An 11,892-nucleotide genomic window follows, 5' to 3' on the forward strand; every position below is an offset into this window, starting at 1 on the left:
GCTGTTCCCCAGCTGAACAAGGACCAGTTTCACCCAACCTGACAATTAAAATTTGGAGAACACAGGAGAGAATGATGTTCTGTACCCAGAGAGGCTTTTAATCACTACCACCAAAGAGGATGAGAAAAAATCCATCCTTGTACCCATCCTGCACTGGATCAGCAGCCTGGTGTTAGGGATGTGGCCATGATTAACCCTGTTTTCAGTGCAAATTCAAAACACTGCCTGATCCCATCCACTGTGAGCACTGACTCTTCCCCAGCCCCAACCAGCACAGGGATCTTGCAGACATTCCCCAGGCAAACACTGAGGAATGGGGCCTGCAGGGACTTGTGTACCACAACTGTTCTTGAAAGGTAGAAAACAGCAGAGCTGGTGAAAAGCACCAGCTGTCCTTGCTGGGAAGCTGAGCTGGAGCTACAAAAGCAGCAAGAAAGTACCAGAACAGGGCCAGCCTGGCCCAAACCATGCCCTCCATACCTCTGCAGTGACCACTGGAGTTTCAGCTGAGATGGCCACGGAGGTTCACACTCCGTTAATCTCACAGCACCAAATGCGAGCTTCCTGACTCTTTTGAGGAACTCTTGGATTTCCTCCCTTTCCAAGAGCCTTTGGTTGTGGCCCAGGCACACGAGGGCTGTGCTTTGGCAGCGTCCTGCTGGCAGGGCCGGGAGGGACAGGGCTGCAGCGTGGGCGCGGAGCAATCGCCGCTGTCGCCGCTTCAGGTTATTTTTAGCGGAGATCACAGAGTGAGCTGCAAAGGGATAGCACAAACCTGGAAAAAGGTGCCTCTTCCCCCCTGCGTGTGCAGCTCTCCACACACAGCACAGAAGGGTGTGGGAGGGAGCCTGAGCAACCTTCAACGTGAGAATAGTCACCTCGGATGGTGACGGCCACTGCGTAAAGCCAGAGCCAGGAGCTGCTGCTGATGTCTACCCACAGAAAGAACCGAAACACACAGATATTCTGGGTGCAGCCTGCTCCCCCATCTGCAGCATCTCAGGGCAGAGCTTGCCCTCAAGCTGAAGGTATGTGTTTACAGGAGGGATTTCATTTGTGCTGGTAGCAAACATACCTTGTACAAACTTGGAAAACGCCACCGAGGTTATTTCAGGAGCACGCAGCAGAGCTTTGGGTGCTCAAAAGTTACCCAAAATGGGATTGTCAGACACTGCTCACAGGCATTTTGGCCACAGGGCCTCAGGAAAGTGGAAAGCAGGACACCTAAGGCAGCACAGGTCTCCTGAGGCTTCTCTGCTCTGGGATGTTGGAGAACTTGCCCTCTGCTCTGCTCCAGCTTGGACTGCACGTCCGTGACCCACAGGGCAGCAAAGGGAACCTCAAGTGCTTTTTGGCTTCTATCTCATGATCTTTCTGTGGAATGGCACCTACAGATTGAATCAACCAGGGTTTCTCTCAGTGATGTCCTTCAAAGAGGAAAAAATCCTAAACGATTTTTAAAGCAACATCCGTCAGCAGCATTTAGGGAAGGGCAGTTTAGCCAAGTGTTTGAAGATGAAAGAGGCAAAGTCTCAAACCTTAAAAACCCAGCTGGAATCCAACCAGAAGACACAAGATTCCTTTTTCCTCATGCCAGAAATGCAGGCACAGTGAAGAGTTGTAAACCGACTGCTCTCAGGGGAGGGAAGGGCAAGTTCCATTGACCTGAATTCATCTGACCCAAAGATTTCTCTGCAAGCCACTGAGGAAGTGCCAGGCCAGCTCCAGAGTGGGACAGAGGCAGAACAGGTAGGGGAGATGCCCTGGCACTGCTAGAAATCCACAAACATCCCAGGGAAAAAAACTGGCTGAAATGTAGACAACTGGGGTTTAGGTTTAAATATCTTTTACTAAAAATACAACGTAAGCAGCTGGAAAAACAAGGCAGCAAGCCCCCAGAGCCTTCGGCAGGGCCGATGATTCAGAGAGAAGCTGCCACAGGGCCCTGGCTGAGGGCACAGAGCTCCTGAGAGCCCACTTGGGAAGACTGCCCAGGGCAAACCCAAAGTGTTGTGTCATTCTCCACAGTCAGAGCACGGCTGGGTCAGAAAAGGAAATGCTGAAGGGATTATGATTTCACGGTACTGACATGGCTCTTCTGCTCTGCAGTGAGTGCAGGACACAGGAATGGGCACAATCAGGAGACACCCACGGGACAGCATTGTGCTGGTCCTGCACTTGGGGAGGGCTCTCAGCACACAAATCAACTCCTTCCACACCACGCTGCTCATGTGGGGAGCAGGGTGAGCTTTAGGTGTCTCCAGAAGGAGTAGCAGGTTCAGATCCCTGCCCAAAACACGGGAGACAGCAGCCCAGGTCTTTCTGTCATTCCCAGCTGATGCTGCTGAGGATGCAGAGGGCAGCTTGGCAGAGCTGGAGCTTCTCCCAGCCCCACCGAGGCAAGAGAATAAATAGATACCAGACACTCAGCAAGGGCAGCTGTGCCAAAACCATCAAATACTCTTGTACCTCTCATCCCAGCTGGCACGATCACAGCACAGAGAAAGGCATAAACACGGCACCGAAACACCCCAGGGCTCCTCACTTCTCACCCTCAGCCACAGCCCACTCCAGCTCCCAGTGCTGGACCGCGGTGTCCCTCTGGAAACCTTCCAGGCATGTTTGGATGACCAAAGGGACAGGAAGACAGAGGTTTATCTTCCCTCTTCCCTGTCTCCAGTCCCTTGCACTCCCACGTGCACTCCTGCAGATCTACAGAGCAGCAGCTTTACAGGGTTTAAAAATAACCATCCCCATCCTGCTCCCGAGTCAGCTCACACCCCCCACGCTCAGAGGGACCTGCAGAGGTCACCTGGGGCATTTCTTACCTGGGATGGAGGATTCCCACTTTCTTCTGGAGCTGGCTGCCCGTTCTGCAAAGCAAGAGAACCCGCTGTTAGCACATGCTGGGCAGGAGATTGTTCCTCTTGTCCCTCACAAAAGCTGATGTCTTTGGGACAAACAAACTTTTAACTTGTTTAACAGAAAGTCTCTTGCCCAGAGAGTTTCTCCACACTTCCCCCAAATTAAATTGGGGCTCCTTATCCACCCAGTGTTGCTCGTGGGGCAAACAAACAGCACCAGGGAGGATCCCTGGGCTGGTCGGTGCAGATCCCCACCCGAGAGAGCTGCAGAGCCGCTCCATCCCACCCTGCTGCTCCGGGACTGCTGGCAGCAGCCCAGCCGAAGAGTTGACAACCCTTGTGCCATTGTGCCATTGTGCCATCAGCTTTCACTGGAGCGTTTATCGGTTATTTACTACCCTACTGCAGCTGATAGCTGCAGGGAATGTGCCCCGCCCGACTGGCTCCAGGTGCTGCCCGCACAAAGTCACAGCAGTGACCCGAGCCACCCGAGAGGCACCGGCCCGGCTCAGCCCGGGCTGAACCGGGACGAGGTTCAGAGGCACCGGCACCGGCCCCGGCCAGCCCGGGCTGAACCCGGATCAGGTTCAGAGGCACCGGCCCCGGCCCCGGCCAGCCCGGGCTGAACCGGGACGAGGTTCAGAGGCACCGGCACCGGCCCCGGCCAGCCCGGGCTGAACCCGGATCAGGTTCAGAGGCACCGGCCCCGGCCCCGGCCAGCCCGGGCTGAACCCGGATCAGGTTCAGAGGCACCGGCCCCGGCCCCGGCCAGCCCGGGCTGAACCGGGATCGGGTTCGGAGGCACCGGCACCGGCACCGGCCAGCCCGGGCTGAACCCGGATCAGGTTCAGAGGCACCGGCACCGGCCCCGGCCAGCCCGGGCTGAACCGGGATCGGGTTCAGAGGCACCGGCACCGGCCAGCCCGGGCTGAACCGGGATCGGGTTCAGAGGCACCGGCCCCGGCCAGCCCGGGCTGAACCCGGATCAGGTTCAGAGGCACCGGCCCCGCCGGGGGAAGCCGGGCGAGCAAAGTGGGTGGATTTCACTGAGACACAGATACCCAGAGCAGGATAAGCACGTACAGGAGGTTTTCTGCAGACTGTGGAGAAAAACAAGGGCAAGAAGACTTTGCTTTGACATCTGTTTGCACTGCAGTCTCAGGCTCCAAAAGTCATGGCATTCCTCTCCTCCTCAAAGAACAGGGGCAGTTTATTCCTTCCTTTCCAGAAGTTATGGGCCAAGTGAAGAGTTGCAGTGCCAGTGGATTCAGGCCCTCAGGGGAATGGCTGGGTTCTAGAGCCTTTCACGAACTGACAGAAACAAAGCCAACTCCTTCCCCAGAGCAGCAAGGATCCATTGAGATGATCAATCTGACCTCTTCCTCAGGTCTCCACTATCCTGCAACATTTATTTACATCTGTATGGACCCAACCTGAGCTCCACAACTCACCTTAGCCCCAGCTTAACTTTAAATTCCAAGGTAGTTTCAGCCAAGGACTGAAAGCAGGCCCCAGCAGCCCGTGCAGGAGTTCTCCCAGAGGAATGCTGCCCTGCTGTTTACACGGAGCCCTCGGTGCCATTAGCACGGGGAATAGCTGAGCAGTGAAGTAAGAATTTGTGTTTATGAACAGCCCCCACAACGCAGGGGGAGCCACGGCACCGAGATAGCCACACTTGGAAAGAGGCTGATGTTTACCGGCTCAGCTGTCACCCATCCACAGCTCATAACTGGCTGCTAATCCAAACCACAGCTCGGGGAGGGCTGGTTTTCTCTCAAACAGCTCAAGAAGCAGAATTTCTGTGTTGGACAGGGGGAAACATGCCAGGCTCTTGGTGTGGAGAGCAGATCCACATGGCACATGTCAGGAGAGGGGTGAGTGGGTGCAGGGGGTGTCCAACCCCTCAGCTTCAAGGGTGACCTGGGAGCCACCAGAATTTCGAGGGCTGAGTTTTATCAGCTCCCTGCACAGGAAAACTTGTCCTTCTGTTGCTGACAGAAACCCATCCTACCTGGGATGGAAGGGATGGGGAAAGAAAGAAAGAAGCAGTGTCCATGCCAGGGAGGTTTCCTGGGCATGCAGCTCCCTGCTCTTAGAGGGATGAAACTCCTCATGAAATGGTCCTTTCTCAGGCTGACACAAGTCAGATGCGGGAGCAGAGAATTGCAGTGTTTAGAGCCAAGTGCTCTCCTTCCACCCCAGAGGAAAAGCAGTCCTTATTCCCTCATATGGAATTGCAGGGCCATTTGTATATGTTCCAGATGGAAACAGCTCCAGACTCATCACCTCCCGAGATGAAATACGGCCACTCAGCACGCCACGAGCAGGGCTGAAACAGTTTGTGGGTTTCTTGGGTTGACATTTGCCTCTTTAAAATGCTTTATTTCTGCCCTGCCCCTGCACACCACACACAGGGGGGAGCAGGTGCAGCTGCCCTCCCACAGCACTCTGGGGCTGCAGAGGAGCCTCCCAAATGTCCCGCTCCGAGAGAACTCCCAAGGTCTCCCTCCTGCAGCAACCAGGCAACGTCTGCGGCAGAGGGAGGCACAGCAGCTCCTCCCTGGGGTGCCCGGGGCAGTGAGCAGCTCAGCAGGCTGTGTCAGAGCAGGGCCTGGGCTGCTGATGAGGCAGCCTCACCGGAGCCCGCAGGCCGTCCTTGCGCTGCCCTGCTCGGGGGTGAGCGGAAAAGGGGATTAGAGCTCTAATCTGATGGGCACGTGGAGCAGCAGCCCGGCAGCCAGGGCACCTCTGCACCCCTCCAGCTGCCCCAGAGCTGACACAAACCCCTCCTGAGCACACCCCGGGCCAGCTTCCTTAATAGCACACAGAAAAGTATCCTGGAAAACAAGTGTGCTCAGTTACGCAACTGCCAGCCTGGCTGAACTTGGGAGATATTTATCTTAGGACATCTTGCACTTTAAATCCTTTTAATTCCACATAATCCGCAGCACAGGGAGCAATTTCCAGAGCAGGCCAGTGTGCTCTAATGTGAAACCAGGACGAGGTGCATCCTGGCAGGGCCGTGGGGACGGGGCCCAGTCCTGCTCTGTGGTCACACCACCAGCTCAAGGCATCCCAGGTTATGGACAGCTCTGCCTGCAAAAGCAGCCTGCTGCTTCTCCTGCTTGAACAGCCACTTTTGAGGAGCCCCAAAACCCCTCATAAGCACCAGGTACCCAGAGATGCTCTTTCACCCAACTCTGATGAGCCATGAAACACTCAAGGAAGGAGCAGAGGAAGAAATCCTTCACCTCAGAGCTCCTGCTAGTTTGACACAAGAACAAGGCACGTTTAAATTATTGCCATTAAGTGGAATTTATGGATCTTGCCTCTTGCAGTTCAGAGAAAGGAAACAATTCTACAAGAATAGAGATCTCCAAAGGAACTCTGGTAACCCAGAGGAGTCTCTGCACAAGGCATATCAGAGACGACAGCCACTCAGCTGTCTCCCTTGTCTCTCAATCGTAGTTTGTACAACTCAAGCTACCATGCTTGAGAAAAGAGTTATTCATGAGCAGCTCCTGCTCAATAAAGAGTGATAAATATATACAGGCAAAAATAATTAGCTTGAAGTGGTGGAGTTTGGCGTAATCCCACGTCAGTTGCATTGTTGTAGGTTTGTGTAATGAAAGAAGAATTTGAAGCAAAGCGGAGCCCTGATGACAGATCCTTCGCTATGGGGATGAAGTCATGGAATCAAAGAAACACAGGATGGTTTGGGATGGAAAGGACCTTAAAGCCCACCTCATTCCCCCTGCCATGGTAGGGACACCTTCCAATATCCCAGGCTGCTCCCAGCCCCATCCAACCTGGCCTTGGGCACTGCCTGTGCCAGGGCATGCCCACCCTCCCAGGGAAGGATTTCTGTGTCACTCTGCTCCATTCTCCAGTGTTTGTGCTCTGCCCCAGGCATGTTTTTCTACTACATAAGCAATATTTGGAATAATGTAAGCAGAAGAGAGAATGGCAAGGGTAAAACAAGCAGGAGCAATGATTATAAAGCCCAGACTGCAGGACAGAGGGAGTTCAAGCTTCCATTGCCACCCACTCCCACGCGTTTCCCTGGCATGGCTGAGCTCCAGTGGGCCAGGAACAGGGGCACCACAGGGCCAGTTCTCCCGGAAGACAGTGGAAAAACCCCAAATCCCTCAACAATAGGACTGATGCCTCCACCAGCACGGTGACAGCACCTCTGCTCCATGACTCAGAAAGCAAAGGTCGGAGGAAGCCGGTTTCTAACCTGGATGGCAGCGATCCCAGGGCAATTTACGTAACCGGTGTTCCAGAAACGTCTCCTTGCTTTCTCAGTGGTGCCACCTCTCCCAGGAGGGGTGAAAACTTCCCCCTTGGGCCCCTGCCCTTGGCGATTTTCACCTCAAAGTGCAAAACTCCTCCCAAGCCCCGTTCCCGCTTTGCTGCTGGGTCTCAGGGAGCTCTCTAACGTCTGACCCAGGCGTGGAGGTGAAGAACACCTGTATTATTCTCCTTGCTGTAATTGAGAGTGTGTACTTTTCATTTTAAATCAAAGGGAGGCAAATTGCTAAGTCCCATTTGACATCCTGAGATGCAAAAAATCTGATCTGCTGAAATCCCACCTGCACATGGTGCCTGACCCTGACCCGGAGCTGCGGCCAAGGTGAGAGGCAGAAGGGGAGAGCCAGAGGCTCCCTCCAGTTTCAGTTTAGGAGTAACCCACACGCCATGAGGAAATCAGTGCCTGATGCTGCCAGGAGCTGGCTGACAGCAGCCTGGACCCCCAGCCTTTCCTCTGGAAGCAATCCTGTGGTGCTGACACAGCGCTGGCACCGGGACACCAGCACAGGGACACCGGGACACCGGTGCCAAGCACTGACTGCAGCCTTGCCCGCGGCTTCCCCTGCCCTGGGCACCGGAATTCCTTTCCTCCCATTATGAATCGAGCAGCATTTTCTGGCTTTTCAGGCATGTCCCTTCTTAGGAAGGGGAAACCACAAATAAAAAGCCGTCTCCCAGCAATGACCTCCGGCCTGGCCCTGGGCACATGATGTGATTTGGGAATCGCCGCAGGACTTCCCTCCTCTCCCAGCCTGGAGCACAAACTCCTCCTCATGGCTCCAGCGATGCTTCAGAGCAGAGGCTCTGCACCCACTGCACCTTTGTGCCAGGTGTTTGGCCCAGGTAGAGCCTCCCCACCTCGTGCGGGGCTCCAGGAGAAGCTGTACCATACCTGGCTGATGGAAATTAGGAAACCTCACCTCAAATGGCCAGTGTCTCCCTGCTGCCCTGCAGCAAGGGGGAAATGCTGCCTCTGCTCAAACACAGACCTCTGAAGAAGCAATTTTAAACAGGAATGAGCAAATCTGACCAATTAACCACGGAGACATCCCCAGATATGATAACAGAGTGTGCCAGCACCAAATCCTGACAGAACAAGAAATCACCACGGTCTGTGAAACACCTGGGACCAAATCCCCACCTCCCCTCTGGTTTCTCCAGGAGAGCTGCTGGTTCCAGTTTGAGTGAGAAGAGGTTTAACTGAAGAGTGCCAGAGCACAGTGCCCAGCCGGCTGCTCTGCCGTGGGTGACAACTGCTGCAGGCTGCCCCTTCCTTCGGAAATGGCTGTGCCAGCCTGCAGATGTGCACAGGGCATGAGCTCCCTCCTGCACATCTGCCTTGGGGGTCTCAATAAGGAGGAAAAGAGCCAAGAGGGAAGGAAGAGCAGACGTCCAGCAAAGTGACACCGGAACGTGGTCGGAGTTGGCGGCGCAGGCCTTTGCGAGAAGACGGCGCTGGGAGGGCGAGGGAGAAACCCCCAAAATTGAGATCTTTACTCTCTGGGCCTTCAGCCGGGTCCGCTTTCCTCCGTGCCCGGGAGGTTTGTGAGCGCCGCCAGCGCTGCCCGAACACTCGCAGCCCTCACGGGCAGCAGCGAGCCCGGCGGCGCCCGGTGCCCCCGGAGCCCCGTCCGCAGCCCCGGGCGCGCACAGTGAACCCCAGAGCGGCCCCGGAGCGGTACCGGAGCAGCCCCGGAGCGGTACCGGAGCGGTGCCAGAGCGGTACCGGAGCGGCCCCGCAGCAGCCCCGCGGCAGCCCCGGAGCGGTACCGGCAGCGCGGGTCTCCGGTGTCCGCGTTCCCCCGGCGCGGGCGCGGCTCGGGCCGGGCGGCTCCGCTCCGCGGGGTCCCGCCGGGCGCTCCTTTGTTCGGCGGCGCCCCCCGCCCCGGAGCCCCCCCGGCCTGCCCGCTCACCTCCGTGTCCAGATGCACCAGCTCCATGTCGGGCCAGGGCTCGGCCAGCTGGGCGAGCGGCATCGCTGCCGGCGGGCGCCCGCGCCGGGCTGGCTCCGAGCGCCGCCGGGCTGGGCACCCACCGGCTCCGGGCCGGGCCGGGGCGGGGCGCGGGGCGGGCGGCAGGCTCCGGGGAGGGGCCGCGGGGCTCCGCCGCCCGGAGCATCCGGCAAACCCAGCCCGGCGTGCGGCGGCCGCGGCAGCGGAGCGGGGCGGGCAGCGGCGGAATCGCTCGGGCTGGAAAGGCTTCCCCCGAGAGCATCGAGCGCAGCCGTGCCCCCAGCACCGGCACAAGGCCGCCGCCGATCCAAGTGCCACATCCGCACGGCTTCTAAATCCCTCCAGGGATGGTGACTCAACCCGGCAGCGTGTTTCAATGCCTGACCACTCTTTTGGTGAAGAAATATTTCCCAATATCCAGCCTAAACCTCCCCCGAGGCAGCCTGAGGCCGTTCCCTCTGCTCCTGTCCCTGTTCCCTGGAGCACAGCCCGACACCCCCGGCTGTCCCCTCCTGGCAGGAGCTGTGCAGAGCCACAAGGGCTCCCTGATCCTCCTTTTCTCCAGGCTGAGCCCCTTCCCAGCTCCCTCAGCCTCTCCTGGGGCTCCAGCCCCTTCCCAGCTCTGTTCTCCTCCCTGGACACCCCCAGACCCCCACTGTCTCTGACCCCACAGTTTGAGGGTCTCAGCAGTGCCAGCACAGGGAACAGGCACTGCCCTGGGCCTGTGGCCACACCATGGCTGGGACAGCCCAGATGATTTTCACTGGAAGGATGAAACCTCGGGAAGTGATCACTAGGAAATACTTGCTCTGGGAACTGGGGAGCCTCTGCCAGGGAGAGCTGTGGCTGAGCCAGTGAGAGATGTCCCTGCCCATGGCAGGACAAGATGGTCTTTACAAATCTCTTCCATCCCAAGCCATTCTGTGGCTCTGCAGCACCACAAAAACCTGAAACTTACTCACAAGTCCATGACACTGAGTCCTGCTCTTCTGTGCCTTGGAAAGGTTTTAACTGTGGGAGTGCCCAGCTGTTTCCCTGTGTGCACAATCTGCACCAGGAGAGGGTGAGGACAGACGTGGTGACACGGCTCAGATCGCTGCTGAACTCAGGAAACTGCTCCAGGAAATCCGGATTCCCGGTTTGGGATGTGCCATGAATCACTGCTCATCACCTCCTGCAGTGCCCCTGGAATTCCCTAAAAAACGGGGATAAAGAACACGCCCACCTTAAAAATGGTGTTCAGAACTCCTGGCTATTCTCACCTGTCAGGTTCTCACATAGGAAAAGGTTTTCTTCTACTCACATTTTCCAAACCTCAGTGCACTCCAGCAGAAGGCAGAAGTTCTCAGCCTGACCTTGCCTCCATTCCTGCTCCAGGTAATGCTGAATCCCAGCTGGATTAACAGAAGGTGAAATGTGCCACGGGAGATTGCTGCTAAGTTCAGGGCAGGATGTCAGGGTAGGAGAAATGAGGTAGTGGTGTCCCCCAGGATTTATTTCCAGTCAAAGAACAGCTATAAAAAGCATCCTTGATCCTGGAAGCAGGGTGCAAAAAGAAAAATCTGCTGTTTGGGTGGCTGTCATGGCTAAATACAGTGATTAAAACATATAGGCTGGCATTTTTCTGAGACGCAGGCTGGGAAGAGCTGCTGCTGTGGTAAACAGAGACTTGGGATCAGCTGGATGCTTTGTCAGTGCTGCATTCACTGAAAGTTCAAAATGCTTTAGTTTGGTCTTAAAACCATCAAATCCACCTCAAATACAGTTGTAGATATTTTTGCCTCTGCAGCTGGCTGGCTGTGTAACATTTTTCCTTTGCAGAGAAGCTGACAACATTTGTTAAGCCAGTTAAGAAGAAAATTAACTCTATCCCAGCCCAAAACAGGACCTCCCCAAAGCAGATGGAGACTGATCAGTATCATCACCACCAGATCCAATTCCGACTGACTGGTCCAAAAGCTGGCCGAGTGATTCTCCCCATGAGCACACAGTAACCCAGTGCTCCCGTGGCTCACTGCATCTTTTCTTTTTTCTGAATCCATGGGCAGCTCATCCCCGCCTGCTTTGTGTGATGCTGCTTTTACACATACAAGGAAATGCAAAAAAGCTCACAGGCACAAGACCTTCCTTGCAAGGCAGAGTTCCAAATATCTGCTACAATTTACAGACTCGTCTAATTTGCTAAGACAGTCAATTAATTAGAGCTTGCAGCAACGCTCTCTGTACTTTTAATATTGACCAAACAGATCCAGAGCTTGTTGTTTTCCTCGCAGGGAAACTGAGTCAAGTTTTCAGTGTCAGGGCAGAACTGAACTCCACATGCTGATTTCTAATCCCCAGATCCCCATTCACCATCTCATTTCTTCACCTCTTGTGCTTTGTTTGCCTCTATGGAGGAAGAGATGATGGATCGCCTTGTTTTGATCCCAGGAACATTTTTCTTTAGCGTGGTACAAAGATACAAAGCAGGGGCCCTGGAAATGAGAAAAACTGGCTGTCTTTAAGAGCTTTTTGCTTTTCTGGCAAATTTCTTTCTGTTCCTCCACACTGGTGCGATTGCAGCTGCCTGAAATGCCAGCGTTTTCCCAGGCAGGTCCGGGCAGTGGTCGGAACGCAGGAATTGCACCGCAGCAGGCAGAGGGATGCAGAGCAGCCCGGCAGCTCCTGCTCCCTGCACGGGGACCGTGGGGCTCGTCTGAGGCTCATCCCCGGAGCAAACCCCTCCAGCCTCTGCCCACATTCCTGCACAGGTGAGCGCCGCG

The 11,892-nt window shown here is 55.7% G+C and overlaps 1 protein-coding gene across 2 annotated transcripts in view; it reads right to left on the reverse strand.

Moving 5' to 3' along the window:
• Positions 1-9,229, reverse strand: part of RPS6KA1 (ribosomal protein S6 kinase A1) — a 32,793-nt gene extending 23,564 nt beyond the window's left edge. For both annotated transcript variants that reach the window (XM_059488548.1, XM_059488547.1), the window contains exons 1-2: positions 9,092-9,229; positions 2,829-2,873 (exon numbers count right to left, since the gene is read on the reverse strand). In XM_059488548.1, coding sequence (XP_059344531.1) covers positions 2,829-2,873; positions 9,092-9,154 — 108 coding nt within the window. In that variant the 5' untranslated portion in view covers positions 9,155-9,229. The remainder of the gene's footprint in view (positions 1-2,828; positions 2,874-9,091) is intronic.
• Positions 9,230-11,892: the final 2,663 nt, after the last annotated feature.

Source organism: Ammospiza nelsoni, chromosome 25, assembly GCF_027579445.1.
Source record: "Ammospiza nelsoni isolate bAmmNel1 chromosome 25, bAmmNel1.pri, whole genome shotgun sequence".
Lineage (NCBI taxonomy): Eukaryota > Metazoa > Chordata > Aves > Passeriformes > Passerellidae > Ammospiza > Ammospiza nelsoni.